We start from the raw sequence: 20,798 nt of genomic DNA, 5'->3' as shown, positions 1-20,798 counted from the left end.
GTAGCACTCCCTTCTCTGATTCCCTTCTGAAAGAAAAATATTGCCTGCTCAAGTTTCCATTGCTCTTGAAAGCATTGAATGTTTCCTGTGACTGTCACCAGTGTTTTAGTCAAATGAAAGTAAGCAGTACACAGTTATTAGTATAATATTGAAACTCCCTTTACCTTGAATATATCTACATAAAAACAGGTGAGTTCATAAAGTTCAATTCCAGTGTATCCCCTTAAATACAGTAAATACAAAATCATGAGGAAGATTCCTTTGCATTTTAACACTAACCCCATCTGGCAAAGTGGTCTCAGACTTTTGGACTCCACTGTTGTTTCACAAATGTTGAAATATCCAAAATATTGAAATATTAATTAATATTAGATTTTTGATATATATCAAGAAAACAAGGTGGAGAGGTGCAAAAGAAGTTCACTGCTGCAACAAATATTTATAACTATTATTACAGTAAAATACAACTTCATTACACATCAGTTCTTTACACAATTTGTGTAATTCCAACATTGCAATGTTTTATCACATGCCACTTCAGTGTTTTATGTGTACAAACTGCACATTATCACATGAAAACACTGATGTGTGATTAATCTTGTTTATATATCCTAATTTGTTTATGAACATTTCTAACACTTTCAAATTTGTGCAACTTATTGAATGTTTTTGCTATTATTTACATTGCTCACATGCACATGCATACACTTACAGTAAGATGCATAATTTCTGTTATCCATACCAAAAATAGACTGGTTAAAAAAAAAAGAAAAAGGTAAAACTTGTGTATTTTCACATATAAAAATAGGATTGCATTTATTTTCTTTCATAGAATAAGACAAATAGACAGGACTTTACAGGACCTGACCAACTCAGGTCACTGTGAGACATGTGTGAGGTTCACACAGAGGTTGAGGTGGGGAGATAAGGTGTATTTGGGGATATCTGTGGTTACTTATCTCCAAGGTTGATTTATTTTTCCCACCTACTTTTCCTGGCTGTGCTGCAAATGTTAAGCAACACACCTGAGGTGTTCAACAGGTCTGTTGCAGCACTATATAAAAGGAGAAGGTGCCGATGAACTTTTGCTGAAGACAGTCACCATGAAGTTCGTGATCTTGGCTTTGTTTGTTGCAGGCGGTAAGCTCTGATACTCTTCTGACCAGACAGTTACATGTTTTGTTGCATACAACTGTCCACATTCCTTTTACATGAAGTAGTCTACATATTGTTATGAAATTGAGTTTATGGAGTTCAACAAAACCACATTTAACTATTTGAAAACATTTTTTAATAGTTATGAATCTTGAATAAACATACTCTGCACTGTTGTCTCTCAGCCTACGGGTGTGGACTGCCCACCTACCCCCCCACCATCACCAGGGTGGTTGGTGGAGAGGATGTCCGTGAGAATAGCTGGCCCTGGCAGGTATGCTCCTTTAAATCGTCTTCAAATTTTGTCTCCTGTCCATTTTTTAAAGTCATAAAACATTCATATGCTGTCGTTCTCTCTTCTCCTCAGGTATCTCTGCAGTACAGGAGTGGAAGCAACTTCTACCACACCTGCGGTGGTACTCTGATCTCCAGCCAGTGGGTCCTCACTGCTGCTCACTGCATCAGGTTTGGCTTAAAAAAATTTAAGAAATATGAATTGAAGATGGTAGATATAGGACAAAGAGAGGCAGGCCTGTGGTAGACAGAGCACTATCATACCAAGCAATCGAGGCAGTATATTGTAAACTTGATTACATTAGCAGCCTGATAAGTAAAATACACAGTGTCATATCATTTGTTACTACTATTATTTTTATTCAACATTTTTTTGTTGATATCAGAATATTAATGGTGGGGAAATTCACTTTTGTTATCACTGGCATTGCAGAGTAAGTGTTATAAGTGAATAGATCCCTGCCTTATGCAACTCTGACTTTTTTTTTTTTGTGTGTGGCCAAGCAGCAGTCGCACCTACAGAGTCTATCTGGGAAAACACAACCTGAAGAACAACAACGAGGCTGGATCCATTGCCATCAGCCCCTCCAAGATCATTGTCCATGAGAACTGGGACTCTTACAGAATCCGGTGGGCTCATCGACAATAACAATAGGCCTACTTATTATGCTAATTATCATGATATCAGTGATATTAATGGTTATTAGCATTCTGTGTCTAAATGTTATTTGTATTCATGCTCCAGTAATGACATTGCCCTGATCAAGCTGGCTACTCCTGTCACCTTCTCTGACACCATCATGGCTGCCTGTCTTCCCACCTCTGGTGACATCCAGCCCCACGGCACTCCCTGCTATGTCACTGGCTGGGGACGTCTCTGGAGTAAGTAACATCAACCAAAAAAGAAAAAAAAACTGTCAAACATTATCATATCTTTGATGTTTTATGAGTTGTCCAGTTAAATTTTTGTTATCATAGGACTCGAGAAGTTAATCATCAACTTAAATGCTGAAATGTCACTTGCCATTAATTTGAACAGGACTGAAGTGGTTGAGTCTAGTTTTAAAGATATTTAATATATTTCAAGTTTCAATCATATTTTGGTTTTGTGTCTTCCTCATAGTATTATGACTTTAACTTCCCACTGATTTCCTATTATTCTAAAAAATTAAAAAGTTACATCTTGCAACATAGACACTTTAAGGGATTATGCCTCATTGTTATGCATTGAATAAGGCAAAAATATCTGTATGTGTTAAAGAGATTGAATAGGATACAAGCGCCAACAAATCGACACAATCTCTAATCTTTGCAGATCCTTTTAAAAACTTTTCTATCTTTTACCTGCTTTTGAATTGAAACTGGGGCCTAGTGGAGCTAGTTTTGAAATAGACCTGGCCTTGAATGAAGTGGTCTTAACTGCAGCGCTGAATGTGAATGCCCTGTTCTCCTCTAAAGCTGGAGGTCCTATTGCCGACATCCTGCAGCAGGCCCTCCTTCCTGTGGTCGGCCACTCCACCTGCAGCAGGTATGACTGGTGGGGCAGCCTGGTCACCAACAATATGGTCTGTGCTGGGGGAGACGGACAGCTGGCTAGCTGCAATGTGAGTCTGATTCATTCATCTGATTACAAACTTATGTCACTATAGTTTCTGTAAAACTAAATTCCAGCCTTACACTAATGTGTATCTCTAAAATGCACCACTGAGATTTAGATCTATTAATGTTCATTTTCTAAAAGCTCTTGCCGTGATCTGTCTTTTTTTTTTGCCTTGTGTCACATTTGTCCTCGTGTCCTTTTAGGGAGACTCTGGCGGTCCCCTCAACTGTCAGGGCTCTGATGGCTCCTGGGAGGTCCACGGTGTGGTGAGCTTTGGCTCAAGCATGGGCTGCAACTACCCCAAGAAGCCTTCCGTCTTCACTAGGGTCAGCGCCTACATCCCCTGGATCAACAACGTAAGTGGAAAAGCATCAGATAGTAAAATATTTGTCTACAAGATTTCATGACACACTGGGGACATTTTTGTTTCGCTTTGGTTCCAGCTGACAACAACTTTGTCCCTGTCTTGAGATTTGGCCACTCACTGTTTGCTGCCTTTACAGACAATTCAAAGAACAGGCAGACCTAAAACTGATGATCAACCATTTTTTTTATGACAATGCTCTTAATGTTAGACTGAAATCTGAGAAATAGTTTTATATAAAATTTGGAAAAATCTTTACATTTTAAAATTTCCATAAATTATTCAATGAAGTTAATCAAATTATGAAATACTTTGTATTCATTTTTAATCTAACTTGGTAACTCAGAAAAAATGGCAGAAATGCTGTGATTAAGAAGTACAGATGGTCAAATACCCTGTTTCAAAATGTTGCCTTTGTGCTTCCTTTTTAGGTGATGGCCAGCAACTAAGATGTAGACTTGTTTGTGTCATTGTTGGGTGTTGCATTTGACCACCAAATAAAGAATGTAGTGGCTAATAAAGTGTCCTTTGTGTTGGTATTTATGTGTTAGACAACTGACACGAAATAACCATCTTCTTCTTCAACCTTTATGTACTGAAAATGTGAATGTTACTTGTTTACATGTGAACACCAAAGCAGGATGATTTTCAGCTATATTCATAGCATGTTAAGTCGTGTTCCTCCAATGCATCATGCAAAAGGTCTCAGTGTGAAAAATGATCAGGTTCCCTCACCGCTGTGTCAGGTGTACCACTGTAAAGGAAAGAGATCTGGATCTGCACCTTTAATGCATTTTATTGTGATGACTACCAGTAATGAAAGGGGATTGTGATATGTCATTGCCTAGTACAAGAAGTTAAACAGCTTGTGTCAGATGCACGTGCAGTTCAGCTCTTTGAGTGATTATGCAGACAGTCTGAAGTTAATAACTTTTGTGGTATTTCTGTTTCGGGTAATTGAAAATTGCTATAGAGCATCTTTGTTATACCCCTGCACATGCATCCTAAAATTAATTATTTTTCTTCCTCTTGTTTACAATTTAAAGATGCACACTGCCACCTGCTGTATGAATGTAGAGTCATGTTACTAAATCATCTAAATACTGACTCTAAAGTAATTGTTCAAATAAATATATTACAGTAACAGTTATTATAATTAGTATTTCATAATCTTCTTCCTGTATGCCTTCTCAGAGACCCCTTAAAAAATAATTTTTGCCCTGTATTTCTAACAATTAAGGAGAGTTTCCACATGAACTACTTACAAGTCACATTTATATTACTTTAAAATGCAATGACATGCCCACATCAGCCATCACTCATCAAACACATGTGGACTATATATACTGTACATAAACCTCTTTAAATGCACATATTGTACACAACTATTTACTGTATGTGTATAACCTTATTGTATTGCCCATTTAATATTTAATATTTACCACTTTTTTTCTTGTTTATAACTTCAGAAACTGGTTGACTTATATCTTATACTTAAATATCTACACATCGAAAGATATTTTTATTACATATTGTTGTACAAAGGCAGTGTTAGAACAAGCTGTGTTACTATAGCCTCTGATGCATTATTAGGATAATACTGTACTGCAGGAAGTATATTGTTAGGATAATGAGCAGGATAATGAGCGAAAACAGAAGAAAGAAGTAGATGGTGACTTCACATGATGGAAGTGCAGAAGTCTCCAGACTTCAACCCCATGAAACTGGTGTGGGATTAACTGGACAGAAGGTAAAACCAAAGCAAACTATAAGTGCAAGACATATGGGAACTTCAGCAACAGTGTTGGGACCATCTTTCTGAACAATGTTTCATTGCCATTGTTGGCCGAATGTTGCAAATGTGTTGGGCTGCTGAATGAGTCAAAACAATTAGCCCAGATTAAATTTAGGATTTAAGTTTCCATGATGCTTTGTTAGTAGCCATAGCCTTTTGAGTAAGCCTATTCACAAAAACAAATGAATGTCAACAAACAAACAAAACACATTTTCCATCCCAATTCATGCTAGTACTGGCATAAATTATTTTTTGTGCACAAGTGGGCGGTCCAAACATCATTATACATGTTATTCGATTATTTGAAAGTCATGGCAACATGACTGGAAGCAGCATTAAATGACAACTGTTAGCCCTACACTTTTATCTAACTTTAACTACACTCACAAAACTCTATCAGTTATCTCATTTGCTCTATGTTTAATCTAGTTCGTTTTTTCAAATCACTCCTTTTACACTGTATTTTTGATATATCATCCTATATTATTTGACATCTGATTTCTTTAACACCTGTTATGCCACATGTCTGATTTAATCATCACCTTGTCTTTTACACCTTCCATTTCACTCTTTCTTTTACTCCTCCAATTTGAAGTGTTTTAAGCTACATTTTATTCATTAAATGTAATATGCTTTACAAATAAAATTATTATTATTATTATTATTATTATTATCAATTCCTTATTGTGCATTGTGCCTTGCTGTAATGACCTGATGCTAGCTTGACACTTGCTATTCAAAGTGGACTAGAACACATCTAAAGATCAGTTGCAGAGATGCTTCACACACATGCATCAGGGGATATTAATTATGGCTTTAAGAGTTTTCTGTTGGATTCGACAAAGGCAGTGAGGTCATCCCACTTTCTTTCTAAGCTCAGCTCATGTTCCACATTAATATCACAGTGAGTGCAGCGCAGATTAGCAGACCAGCAGTTCTCAAACTGTGCCTTCACATAACTATAATAACATCATCGGTGTGCTCTTGTCAACATTTGAGAGCCCTCATCCTCACCAACCTGAGCTTGTAGGTGAGTCAGTGTCACGCTGACGTCCTGACTCACCTGCTGTTACAGTAACAGGCGATTCTACTTCTAACTCCTCTGGCCTCGCTTGTGTCCCCTTGCTTCCATTTTGATTTAGAAAATCTGATATCCATTGCCTTAGCTTGTTAGCTACCATCTGATACCAACAATAGCCATATCACCTCTACGCTCTCTCGCTCGACGACCCCTGTGCACAGCAGAGACAGACGACGCACTGTATTTACTGTGTTATCACACAAACTGTGTAAGAAAGATGAGTTTCTATACTGTTGTTGTTTTTTTGTTTTTTTTTTTAAGTTTTTATATATGCTGTTTTTTATGTTTCTTCAGCACTTTCTGTACGTGTAAAAACGTTTGTTTGTGGAACTAAGCAACTTGCAATTTCGTCTGTGTCCACCAAGGCAAAATAGCGCGTAGCTTTTCGCTGTTCCAGGGATAGCTACAGTTGGACTGTTAGCAAAGAACAAATTATTCGCCATATTGGATTAGTTTTTTTCCGCTTAATACCATGGCTGTATGATAAGACCTGGATGACGGATCTAAAAATGGCACCCATTCAGTTACAAGTTGCTCGCCTGGTGCATACGCCGGAAAAAATTCTGGCTTCCAAGTTACCTCCGCGTCATGCGGCCCATAGAGACTGCGCAGTCGTGTCTCTCCCATCACGCCTTTGGGCAATGAGAACGAGCGAAAAACGTTCTTGATCTGGTGCTGCGCGTTCACGAGTGCATTCATTGTGTGCACATCCTCCTAAACTTTCATTTATCAGTCAAAAAACTGTTGCTGAGTGACTCTCAGTGCTGCAAAATGGAGACAACAAACATTTACAAGGTCTTTCACCTGCATTTATTTAGGTTTGTTACTCTGAGTTTACTGTGTGTGCCATCACCACTGGAAGTGATCACATACTCATCAACCTCATATCATTTTACAGGCTTTATATCTGAAATGAATTCAAGATCTAGAGAGCTTGCTGACTGAGAAGAAGAGTGCATTTAGGTGAGGAATCAAGGTGAAGCTGCAGAGGGAGCAGACTCATGCCCACAGCTGGTTGAATCTCTGCTGTGACCTGGGATCAGAATAACTACCAGACTCCTGTCTCTCAGCTTCGAATCACTTATTGTGATACATTTAAATTATTTAAATCATATGTCTGGTAATTTTCATTGAATTGTATTGATAGAAGACACAGACGGGTAAAACAAGCTGTTGCCACTGCCCCAGACGAAGTGACAAGAGACAAGGAAGTGATGTCCTCACTGATGAGTTGACTGACAGACTGAATTTTCATTTTGGCCCCTACAGAGTGTAGTGACTTGTAAATGTAAATTTTGTATTTGAATATTGCCACTTTTCAATTTTCATTTAATATGGTCATAGGGCGCCTATATGAGTGTGTGTAAATGAAAATGCTAATTGGATTGCTGCATTTTCTTTTGAATTAAATGGTGTGTACTGTGGGATGTGGGGTCACATGACTGCTGGCCTGAGCAGGACAGGTGTGCTGACTGGGAAGCTCAAACAGGTGTCTTGAGTTTTCTTTGTTCTGTGTCCTGAGCTCATTCTCTGATTGGCCTTCGGTTGAGCTGCTTCCCTCCATCTTTTCACCTTTGTTCCTGAGTGTGTAGAGTGAGTAGTTTATTTCATTATATTTCCTCAAGTCATGTTTATCCTGTTGAACATCTAATCTCCTTGGTGAGCTGGATTAGTCACTCACTTGAGATTCAAATGTTGGCAGTTGTGTTGTGTTCACTTCACACTCAGATTTTATGACCAAACAATGAAGTCTTGGTTGGTGCAAGGTGTCAGATGAGGTTCAAATTATAAACTGGACACCACTGAAATCCAGGACGACCACAGCTACTGTTTTCAGTTTGCTGCAAAGGCTTTTCTTTATTTTGAAGGAGGCTCAGTTAGTCTGGAGTTTGAGTTTGTGGGTCACCTGTGGAAAAAAATCTCATCTTAATATTTTTTAAAAATCGTATGAAAATCAACCGTAGTTAGCAGGTTTCTGGGGCAAGATTACTCAGCTTTAGCAGCAAAAATCTCCAAACACACACACACACCAAACAAACCTATTCTCAGGAAAATGGAGACAACAAACATGTTTACACGGTATTTCACCTTCATTTATTTAGATTTGTTGTTCTGAATTTACTGTGTGTGCAATCACCACTGGAAGTGATCAAACACTCATCAACCTGATATCATTTTATAGGCTTTATATCTGAAATGAATTCAAGATCTAGCTGACTGAGAAGAAGAGTGCATTTAGGTGAGGGATCAAGGTGGAGCTGCAGAGGGAGCAGACTCAGCTGATGGAGATTCACGCCCACAGATAAATTCTTTAAATCATATGTCTGGTAATTTCCACTGAGTTGTTTTGATATAAGACACAGACCGGTAAAACAAGCTGCTGCCACTGCCCCAGACAGACAAAGTGACAAGAGACAAGGAAGTGATGTCCTCACTGATGAGATGAGACTGTCTCTCAACATCTTATCACTTATTGTAATACATTTAAAAATCTTTAAATCTCATCTCTGGTCATTTCCTTACAGGGAACAAATTACAACCACTGCCCCAGTGACAGAAAAATTACAATTGACAAGGAAGTGACGTCCTCACTGATGACCTGCCTCAATGAGAGGACTGAGTGCATTTTCATTTTGACCCCTAAAGAGCGCAGTGACATGTAAATGCAAATGCAATGGCCTGAGGCGCTGTTTGTTCATTATGTTTAAATACTGTCACTACAGAGCAGGTTAAGTCTTTGAAAATCATCATTTTAATATGTTTGTAGATGAGTACACACATGATTATGTGAAAATGAAAATGAAAAATGGAGTACTGCATTTTCTTTTTAAATTATACTTAAAGCATCCTGTGGGAAGTAGGGTCACAAGGCTGCTGGGCTGAGGAGCACAGGTGGAGAACTGGGCAGCTCACACAGGTGTCTTGAGTTTTCTTTGTTCTGTGTCCTGAACTCATTCTCCGTTTGTCCTTCAGCTGAGCTGCTCTCACCTTTGTTCCTGAGTGTGTCGAGTGAGTAGTTTATTTCATTATATTTCCTCAAGTCATGTGTATTTTGTTAAGTGGTACATTTAATCTCCTTGGTTTGTTCTCCCACCATTATATATTTAAAGCGATTAATGTATGTACTGATTTTGATTTAGAATTGTTTGTTGATTTATTCAAGATAAAGTGATGGGATTTGACCTGTATGTAGCCTACACTTTCTTAATCTGTAGAAATATAACCAGTTAACTGTAACTACTCACACCTGACTGACTGCAAGCAAAAGATGAAATACTTTCAAATGGAACCTGTGGACTGCTTCTCCTCAGAGAAGGAAGTAAGCACTTCTCATCAAACTTTTTGACAGCTTTACGACCCTTTTTCCCACGCCCATGTTTTTTCCCACGCATGCCCCCGCGCCCCCCCCTTTTCCCACGCGTGCATCCTACCTCTTTTAGGGTGATCTTCCCTTTTATGATGGTCATTAGTTTACCATATGTTCAACTTAAGAAGTCATCTCACACTTCACAACCAACTAATTTCATGTCACTTGTGTTCCTCTCATCCTGTTCTTCTCATCCTGTGACCCAATCTTAGGGCGATCATTAGTTTTACCATATGGACAACGGGTATAAATACACTGTCATCCTGAGCTGTTGTATGATCGAGCTGATCCAAGATGTACGGCTCAAAGCTCAGCACGATGGCTAGCGGTAAAAAGACTTTGCGTTTCTACATAAGTTACTTCTTTTTATAACATTTAAAAATATTAAATGAAAGATCTGTGTATTTTTTAGCATTTACCATTTTCCGCAGATGTCCACCCAACACCACAGATTTCTTGTAAGTATTTACTATATTGTGTATTTTTATGTATTCTATTCATTGTTTAAACATTGGACTGTTTTTTTTTTTTTTTAATCATAATTTTCCACCTTTTAAAGTCACACCTGCTGATTTGGAAGGAATCAACCTTTCACAGGCGCATTTTGGTAATGTTTGTCTTTTTAAAAATGTAAAACTCACACTGCACCCGTTTCTGTGTTATAATAGCAGTTTCAACAAAACATACTGAGTTTTAACTGAAATATATAATAATAATTATATATATATATAATATATACTTACAGATCTCCTGACGGTCTGAACGATGTTCTACTAGACTTCAACAGCAGTTTCACTGAGGCTTTACCAGAAATCCAAGCAGCAGAGGAATCGGTATTGTACCTGTTAGAGGTTGCTCCACCTCCTCCACCTGTCCCGACCAACACCACCCCTCCGGCAGCTGAAGACAGCATCATCCCGGTAGCTGCGGTACAAAGAGTGTCGGCACCGATGTGAAATCCGGCCGTCTTCCCAGGGGATACCGACGAGATCCTAGCGGAGGATTCACTGCTTCGTCCCCGGGGAAAAAGTAAAAGGAAGAACCAGCAGAGTGATTCAGTGGCACGTCATGGGTTAACTCATCGACCAAAAACAGACCCTCGGCCTATGGTTTCAACACCCCTGAGGCCTCAGGCATCACCTCTGGTAGGCACCCCATCTCCTATCAGGCAACAAGTGACACCAATACTAGCTGTGACACCAATTGTTGCGTCTCCACCCGGAGGATGGACACCTCACTCTATCAAGGCTTCTGCGAGGGCTACCACTACAACCGGTATTGTAAAGGCTCCGGCGAAACCCCGCAAGTGACGCAAAATATAACGTGTCAGATCGACGGTTGTACGATCGACTCTTTACGGATACTAGTGGGCAAACACCAGGACCAAGGTGCCAGAGAGCGGGGAGAATCCAACGAGGCATCCGAAACCAGCAACTGGCAACGCTTCAGATGTTTACTCAAGTAATGCATTCCATCATTTCATTCTTCACAGCCATTTGTGAAAAGATTTTGTAATTTTAGTATGTATCTGTGTGACTTTTTTTTTTAATTTAAAAGATGAATGGAGAATTTGATTCTGAGTCTTTATCTTTTTCACCCTTATCCCAAGTCCCTCCTGAAATTGTGTTAGCTGTAGAACAATTACGCCATATTCCAATATCCAACAATGTTGATGTGCAGAATAGCTCAACCTCAGAACCACAAGATCCTTTCCAAGCCTTAGAAAACACCAACCAAAGCTTAAATCAAAACAGCTACGACACCTTCCACAACATAGAAAACATACTCCAAAATCTAAATCAGACAACCGTATCAGCTCTCAACCCATCAAGTGATCCTCAAAATGAACAAAATGAGTCTCTTTCCCCCCTCTACCCAGCAAGATACAGCATTACAGGCCCCACTGTCTCAGCAGAGGGGTGAAGGGTTGGAGCAGGAACACCCCCCTGCTGAAGAGCAGGAGGAGGAGGGTTTTAGAGGGGACAGAGAGACCGAAACAACCTCTTATGACCGGTTTAACACTCTAGTCATGAGACACACATTTACAGTTCCTCGACCAGGCAATGTACCCGATAGTGCCACATTTTATCGAGATGTGATAGGGGTAATTAGGGAATAAGCCGATGAGGTAGAATCGCGAGCTAGTCGCAATGATGTTATTCAGTTGGAGGTGGTAGGTGAAAATGTGCGCGATTATGTTTCAGTCACCAACAACGACCAGGGTAGAAATATTCTACCGGCTTTTGAAGGTTTGCTCGATCGTATAGTACAGTCAAACAATAACATAGCCACTGATGAAGGGGTAGAATTAATTGTTCATGTGGTGCGGAACCCTACGGATGGTGCCAAATGTAAGTTGGAGCAAACTTTAGATTGCGAAATTCTCAAAAAGAAAAGACCCCATCTCTATTTTGTAGATGACAGGAAGGATCAACTCTGCTTTGCCGTCTCATGTTATCCATCCTGATTTCACAGATAGTCAGTGTGATAGTCTGGGTAGGGAGTTGCAGCATCAGGCTGGTTTAGATGATCAGACCCCCGTCACTTTCAACGACATAACCAAATTTGAGGAGATCGTGAAGCGCAAAATTGTAGTGTTTTACAGAACATCTCATAATGAACCCCTCTCACATTTTGCAACAGACTTCCCTGATCATTCCAAACCTCTGTTTTTATTTCTAATGCAAAATCATTACTACGGGATTAGAAACCTCAAAGCCTTTATGGGCACATAGTTTGTTTGTAATTATTGTTACAAGTGTTTAAATAACCCCTATGTGCACAGCTGTGAGGGTTACTGTCAAGTCTGCATTGACCCCATCTGCCCTACACAAGAGCTCAAACCCATAAAATGCACAGATTGCCACAGGACGTGTCGCTCACTCTCCTGTTTTGCTCGACACAAAGAGGTTAAGCCAGGTCCTATAAACCGACAGGCTTTTAGTTTCTGCGAACTAGTAAAAAAATGCAAACTATGCAATCTATGCTACTACATTAATATGACCACAGGCAAAGCCAAGCATCGCTGTAGCACATCAAGATGCATAATCTGCGGTGAAACATTACCATCTGGTTCTGAAACAGGCGATCACCTATGTTATATTCAGCCCATTGCCAGAGAGATTGAACACCCCGATTTGGTTTTTTTATGACTTTGAAACATTTGTCAACGAGAACAACGAACACATCCCCTTTCTAGTGTATGCAAAAACATTGAAAGGTGTAGAGAAGGTGTTTTACAGTCTGGACTGCGTTAAACACTTTCTCCTGTATTTCAGGAGAAATCAGTACCGGCGAAATGTTTTTCTTGCGCATAACGCTCATGGATTTGACAGCTACCTAGTTTTAAAAGGTATATTGAAAGAGAATGCATCACCGCAAAACATTCTCATGACAGGTTGTAAAATCCTCAGTTTTGAGGAACCCGATTATCAACTCAAGTTCATAGATTCCCTTTCTTTCCTACCCATGCATCTTAACGCCATGCCCAAGGCTTCGGGTTTCAGTGATCAGGCCAAGGGGTATTTTCCACACAAATTCAGCTCAGAAAAGCACCTCGCGTATGTAGGACCCTACCCTCCGCCGTCTGATTACGGTGTAGACCGCATGACGACGCACGAGCAGGAGGAGTTTTACAGTTGGTACGGTAAAGCCAGTCAGGATGTCTTTAACTTTAGGAAGGAAGCTTTGCATTACTCTAAGAACGACGTCAACATTCTCACCACAGGGTGTGTTAAATTCAGGCATCAGTATCTCAGTGAGACAGGTGTGGACCCTTTCAGCGCTATTACCATAGCCTCAGCCTGCATGAAGGTGTTTCTTACCAATTACTTGCATCCTAAAACCCTAGCCATACCATGCCGTGACAACTACACCCAGCGGTGTAAAAGATTCTCGAACAAATCCATCAGATGGCTAGAATGGGTTATGCACAAGGAAAAAAAATCTTTATCCAGCATCCTCTCAACATGGGGGAAAAACAGATTGGTCGGTATTTTGTAGACGGTTACGCAGAGATTGATGGTGTAAAATATGCGTGGGAGTTTCACGGATGTTTTTATCACGGTTGTCCTGATTGTTTTAATCCTATAGAGACTTGCCCATTAAGGGGTTTGGCCTTCAGGGAACTGCATGCAAAAAGTGAGGAAAGAGTACAGACGTTACAGTCTGAACACAACCTACGCGTCATCGTGGGGAGAGAAGACATGTGGAATGAAATGAAAAAAACGAACGCTGTAGTGAAAAAGTTTCTCCAGCATTTCAACTTCCCAGAACCTCTCTCCCCATGACGAGTGCTGTATTGAGGCAGAACGAGCGCTTTAAAGCTGAGACACACGGCGGGGTCTGATGAAACTGTGCATTATGTCGACGTTTACTCATTATACCCATATGTCATGAGTACGCAAAACTTTCCCCTAGGGCATCCTACCATCATTCACAAAGGTTTCGGGGATCCTCGTAACTACTTTGGGTTAATCAGAGCCACCGTATACCCACCACGTGGTCTCTTTTTCCCTGTTTTACCGTACAAATGCTCATCTGGTAAATTAATCTTCCCACTCTGTCGTACCTGTGCTGAAACCAAAAACCAAGAGGGTCTCTGTAGACACAACGATGAAGCCAGAACGTTCACTGGGGTGTGGGTCACGCTCGAGTTTAACAAGGCCCTCGAGCTAGGGTACAGAGTGGCAAAAATCACAGAAGTGTGGCACTTTGACAAAAGTAGCGGTTCAGTGTTTGTCGACTACATCCACAGTTTTCTAAAAGGTAAACAGGAAGCATCGGGATACCCGTCTGATGCGACAGATCAGGAAACCCAAGAAAAATATATCGGGGACTATCATTCAAATCAGGGTATTCTGTTCGACTCGGCCAAAATTGAAGCGAATCCTGTCAAGAGACAAGTGGCTAAATTGTGTCTCAACAGTCTCTGGGGGAAGTTTGCGCAGAGAGACAACCTACTCCATACCAACATTGTCTCAGATTCTGAGGAGCTTTTCTCCTACCTTTTTTCAGGCAAACACAAGGTTGAATACATTCTAAACAGTGAGAGAGCCTTAATCAGGTGGAGATACAGCGACCAATGCATTCAATCCCCCGGGTAAACAGAGCAATATATTTGTTGCGGCATTCACCACAGCACACGCGCGTCTAAAACTGTACAGTTATCTCGAAAAGTTGAAAGAGAGGGTTCTTTACATCGACACCGATAGTTTAATTTATGTGGTAAAGAAGGGTGAGACGCCTTTAGAGATGGGTAATTATCTAGGGGACTTGACAGATGAACTGCACGGGGATAGCATTCAAGAATTTGTAGCCGCGGGTCCAAAGAGCTATGCATACCAAACAAAAAAAAAGTAGCAATGCGTGTTAAAGGCATCACTCAGACTCAGGAATGCTGTGAGCGTGTAAACAGCGTCAGAGATCTGGTGGAGGGTTACCTGCGTGATTCTGGTGAGGGTGTGATTGAGATCCCACAGCACAACATTAGTCACGATAAAGAGCTTTGTCTTGAAAAACACATCATTTCAGAAAAAGTTCAGAGTGGTGTATGACAAAAGACGTCTCTTTGCTGACGGTACAACTTTGCCTTTTGGATATTGAGTTTGGTTTTGTTTTGTCTTGTTTTGTTTTATTTTGTTTTATTTTGTTTTGTTTTGTTTTAAAAATGTCACACCAGAATGTAATGGAGGAAGTTGATTTTGAACCTAGGTTTATATTTCCTTTCTCATGTTTGATTGTAGGACCTAGTGGGTGTGGGAAAACCTATTTTGTAAAAAATGTACTTGAAAACTGTGAACATGTCATAAATATTGTACCTGAAAATATTGTGTGGATTTATACTTCCTTTCAAGCTATGTATGCCCAGTTGCAAAGGTTGAATAAAAAGATTAAATTTGTTGAAAGATTGCCAGATTCTTTTGACGATGAAAACCTGTTTCCTTCTGATCAAAAACATTTGATCATTTTGGACGATGTTATTTTCCAAGCCTCTGACCATCCTGATGTAGTTAAAATCTTTACTCAGTATCGGCATCATGATGTTGACTCAAAATGTATTTCATCAGGGTAAACAGTTGCACCATTAGTTTGAACAGCAATTATTTGGTGCTGTTTAAAAATCCTCGAGACAAACTACAAATAAATATATTAGCCTGTCAAATCTTTCCGTCTCAAAAGGCATTTTTTTTAGAGAGCTTTGAAGACGCCACCAGAGATCCTCACGGGTATTTAATAGTAGACCTTACACCTGTCTGTCCAGAACGATACAGATTGAGGAGCGGTGTACTTCCTCACCAGCGGCCGACCATCTATGTACCAAAATAAATGAGATCATTGTCATCATGTCGGTACATTTAAAAAGAAACGCTCCTTTACTTTCGGCTTTATACCATGCCACACCCAAGAAACATAAAGATATTCTTATTCACAGCTCTCCAGACTTTATCCAAGCTTTGTGTGAGATTGCTTTAAACCTTTTGAAGGGAAACATCCCTTTATCACCTCAATTCAAAAAACTGAAGAGGCAGAAAAAAAATTATCAGACTTGGCAGACAAGAAAACAGCTTTAAAACGCAAACATCAGGTTTTAAAGAAGCAGTCGGGTGGATTTCTTTTACCCCTGCTAGCCGCCATCACACCTATGATTGGGGATCTTAACGGGGGACTCGTCAGAAGATAATATGTGAGAAGATGGCTTTGAGGAAGACACAGAAAATGTTTCTCGTCTCACCCCATCAACTAAACCGTATGACTCAACCACCAGCCACCATAAGAAAAACCGCAGAGGATGATTTGGATGTCAAAATGAGAGCCGTACTAGATGAGCCGGGTTTGACTCCTGACGAAAAAATTAAAAAGTACCACGCTTTACTGCAAAGGTATTTAACTTTGATGAAGCAGGGTCAGAGAGGCGAGCGGCATGTAACCCTAACTCTTCAGAGGGAACATCCGGACGAGCAGGTCGATGAGACAGAACTCCCAAATCAACGAAGCGCTTGGGTATCTAAGGCGTCGGATGATGATCGTGTGATCGCTGAAGTTTTGAAAAGCTTCCCTCCGCGAGATCACAACACCGAATACATCTTAAAAAAAATATTCGAGAGTGATAAAGGATGGAATGCAAAGGGGGAATTTGTTTATAAGGGTCAAGTTGTGAAGGGGTCTCATATGACTGATTTATTGAAACACTTACCACGCTCATATAAATCATCCCGAACTGCGCCACCAACGGGTTGGTCAAAATTTTTGAATACTCTGGCTGATTTGAACCCTTCCCTTCTTCCGTTGTGAAAAACCCACAAGTTCATGACCAGTACCGCTCCCTCATGATGGGTACGGACGATGAACAAAATCTCACGTTTGAAAAAGACACACCTCGCACAAGACGTGGAAAGGTGAATAAACAAATTACTCTGTCACCGCATTGGATTGATATTTCACAATAAATAAATGTAACACACAACTTTGTCATTCATCAATAAATTGTTTATTGAGCATATTTTTTTGCGTACAGTTTTTTTTTTTTTCAATCAGCAATTCATTAAAGGTTTCATATAAGACAACATTTATCCGTAGCAGTCTTTAAACTTCTGTAGAGAACAGTTCCACCATACGATCATTTTTTATCACATCGGAGCTATACAAAGACAGTACTTGGTGGTAAGATAATCCGCAGCCCCGATGACAGAGATAATAGATGCAGTGTTGTCCGCAGACAGTTGACAGCGGGTGTTGCAGTTGACGGCTGTGGTACTTGATGTTTTGAGAACGGTTTTCCAAAAACTGTAAGATGCTTGAGGGGTAGTTCTAGGGTTAAAGCTAACTAGTGTTCCCTTGGCATGTGAGCCGGGTGTGTGTTGACTATGAAGTAGGCTGGTGTCCTAAAGGATGGATTCAGCGAGGGTAATAGGTCACAAGCCCAGACACCACAAAATACATCTCCCAGCAAACGATTCAAAATACTCCCTAGTTGAAGATTATCCTTTTTTTTAAATTTCAAATCAGTAATAATCCACAAGCACCTGTCTTTTTGAGTTGATCTCCAGAATTGAATCATAACAGGCATAGACAATAAGGGTAGTGGTTTGTGGTAAGGGTGCTCTGAATCTCATCTCCAGTCTTAAATTACCGCTGGAGACGGGAGATAAGGCATCGTTGTCGTCAGCCGGGTTGAGATTAAACACAAACAGAGAGTATCCGTTGTTAAATTCCTCTCGGTCGATACTCAGGGGTAAATCCTTAAGATGTCTCCCCGTAGCCAGGAACATGTAAAACTCTCTAACGGACTGTCCGTTGTTAAACTGAGGTTGAAAAGCCTTAGCGGGAATCTGTTTACCATCCTGACAGAGAGCCAGATATTCTACATCGTTGTGAATAAAAAATTGAAGGGTGACAGGTCTCTTCTCCCAGTGAAAGCTTCGGGGTGCACCATACCCAAAACTATATATTTAGGCATAGTCCCCAGAAAGAGATTCTCCTGGCTGCATATTCTAGAGTTTTCTGGGATAGAGTATGTCTTCACATTGACGCGTGAGATGGGGTAGAGCGCATTACCTTTCATTAAGGCTGCTGTGTGACCCAATCGCACAGCTGGGGACACAGACACTTTTTTGACAAACAGAGAGGCCCCCAGTATTTTCAGACGAAACGTGGAGTCACGGGCTCCCATTAGACAGAAAGCGTCGTTGGTACGGGTCAGTTTAATTCTCAGGTCAACAAAGTTGAGTTCAACAAAAGTCTCTCGCAAAAAAATACATCCCAGTGGAGAGGACCAAACAGGTGTAGTTCTCGTGAAGTGTTTGTGAAATTGGCTCCACATCTATGACCGTTAATAAATAATTGTACCTGTCATTATACTCTGCTAAGGCTTGCGTATCGCAGAGGTCGGCTTGAAATTGGTTTAAAGGACGTGGGACAAAAACTCTGTTTCTAGTAAAATGTATTCTGACAGGTTTGTGTAGAGTGTATGCATCCTCTCCAGATAAAAAGTCTTTGACCTTTTCACACTCAACCTTCTTGCCTGTTTCATCATGCACTCCCCTACGGAGGCGTTTCTACACCACCGAAGCTACCCGGGTGTGCTGGGTTATGACTACTAAAACATATTATCATAGAGTTTGTGCTAACAGCGAATAATCTAGAGTATGCTGCATATCAGCATGCAGTTTTTTGAGTTCATCCATAATGTTTACAAGGTGGTTGTTTTGCAGAAGTTTGCTGGTAACATCGACAAACATGGTGTAAAAAGCGAGTATGTGCCAGGGTCTAACGATGCCACTTGTCAGTCCTTCTAAAATTTTTTCAAAGCTCTCTGACAAAGTAGATTCAACTCCGAACGCAACCTGGTGCACTGATACATCCCAAGGTGTACGGGGTGTAAGAGTAGAACAGATCCAGACTTTTTCCATCAAGTTCTCCAGTCTCTCAACGTCTGCATTTCGGATAAAAGTGTTGTTTTTATGTTGTGAAACTCTGTTCTCAACAGCCATTCTCAAAAGCTCTATAAACTGAGAGATGATGATGCGTCTATTGAAATGATTCATGATCTGAGTCGCGATTTTTCTACAGAAATTCACCATTTCCTGCCGTTTAACGTTCCAGCCACAGATCACACAGTTTGTCAAGTTGTTATTCTTTGGTCCTGCTGTCTCCGACCTCTCGATCCATCACCTCGGTGATTGTGTTGCAGATGAGGCTTGTTGATTTCAGCTCGTGTAAAAGACTCTCCACCGTATTTCTGATCCTCGCAGGATCCGCCCCGATGTTTTGCACGGATAGGAAGTGTTGAATGGCTGGAATAAGCTTGGGGGTGTAGAGCCTTTTCATCAACCAGAAAAAGTTTTCCTGGTAGAAGCCTTCCACAACCACATTCACTCATTGGTGCCGTCTCTGGCTGGGATGATCAATGCGACACCCCTCGCACATCTCATTTTGGTACCGGTCCAGAGTTTTGCTCAGCAGGTGGAGCACGGCTAGTTTTACACCGTTAAAGAAAGTGTCGTTTATCCACCCGTCAGGATGGTCCTGATCACCTTGTTCAGCAGCCTGAGTTGGCAAATCATCACAATACGGACGCCTGTAGCCACATTCAAGGAAGGGGTCCAGCAGATCCGTAGGATCTTCAAGGATCGGCTCCAGAGTATGGTGGGGAGGAGCACTGAATGGTGGAGGTGAAGCAGGAGGATGGTCCAGAACCTCGGGTTGTGGCGGTGGTGGTGGTAGAAGGGTGTCAGTCTCCCTAGTTGTCAAAAATGCATTTTTGAAATACGGTTTGTAATATCTTGAGGGGCCCTGCAGGATGGTTGTTGCGATACGCCTGGGCGTGTGGCTTTTCTGAGGGGTGCACATGGTTCTTCTTCTGGATGTTTTTTTTTTCCGCTTTGGTAGGTTGTCTCTTTATAGTGTGTGGCAGCATGGTTTATCTTTGCATGGGAGGGGTGCAGGTGTGGTTTGCATTTTAGTGGGAGGGTCTTTTTTCACCAGAGAATTATCCCAGATATGGCAACTGTGAAAGAGTGAAGTGATTGCATCATTGATCTCCTCCAACTTTTCACTCCAAACTTCAGCTGGTAAAACCAACAAAGTCCGGAAAACACCGCATTCGGAATTGAAAAGATCCAAGACAAAATACCATTTAGCTTCTTGCCTACAGGCTCCATCTTTCTTTGACTCTTCTTTATTCTCCACTGACGCGGAAGAACCAACGACCCGAACTTGAGGTTTTTGACAGCCAAATAGCCGCAAACGATTTTTGCATAGAAAGCTGGTTGGTACTGGGAAAACGTCCTGAATGGTGATTGATTTGTTCCTCTTCTACCACCTCCCTGATACTCCTCGGATTGATCGATTTTAACACACCCCAATCGTTGGAAGATAATGTGGCTAGATCCAGCAGGTCCCCCAGTGTGTCACCTTCACTTCGCTGATAGAGACATAGTTCCCCGGTCTGGTACCTGCCCATAGGGTTCTAAAGACCATTCCTCATGCAGACGCAGGGTGAGCGGAGGAGGTTTTAGGGTCCTGCACAAAAACACCATACTTTTTCTGGAACCATCTACGCCTGACTCTTGTATAATGGTTACCGCCGTTTCACTCAAAGAGCCGGCTCTTTTAAGTGAACGATGGGAGCCGGCTCATGTC

At 40.9% G+C, this 20,798-nt stretch overlaps 1 protein-coding gene across 1 annotated transcript; it reads left to right on the top strand.

Annotated features, from left to right (window-relative positions):
- The first annotated feature begins 985 nt into the window (after positions 1-985).
- On the top strand, positions 986-3,934 carry LOC139620365 (chymotrypsin-like elastase family member 2A). The gene is made up of 8 exons (XM_071475789.1): positions 986-1,140; positions 1,341-1,429; positions 1,523-1,620; positions 1,957-2,079; positions 2,195-2,331; positions 2,908-3,053; positions 3,253-3,405; positions 3,845-3,934. The coding sequence occupies exons 1-8, from the start codon at positions 1,104-1,106 to the stop codon at positions 3,860-3,862; spliced, it is 801 nt and encodes a 266-aa protein (XP_071331890.1). The 5' UTR covers positions 986-1,103; the 3' UTR covers positions 3,863-3,934.
- Positions 3,935-20,798: the final 16,864 nt, after the last annotated feature.

The sequence above is a fragment of the Trachinotus anak genome, unplaced genomic scaffold, assembly GCF_046630095.1.
Source record: "Trachinotus anak isolate AG129_WGS33_773 ecotype Australia unplaced genomic scaffold, CSIRO_AGI_Tana_v1 ptg000004l, whole genome shotgun sequence".
Classification (NCBI taxonomy): Eukaryota; Metazoa; Chordata; class Actinopteri; order Carangiformes; family Carangidae; genus Trachinotus; species Trachinotus anak.
This window is presented reverse-complemented; position numbering and strand designations above follow the sequence as displayed.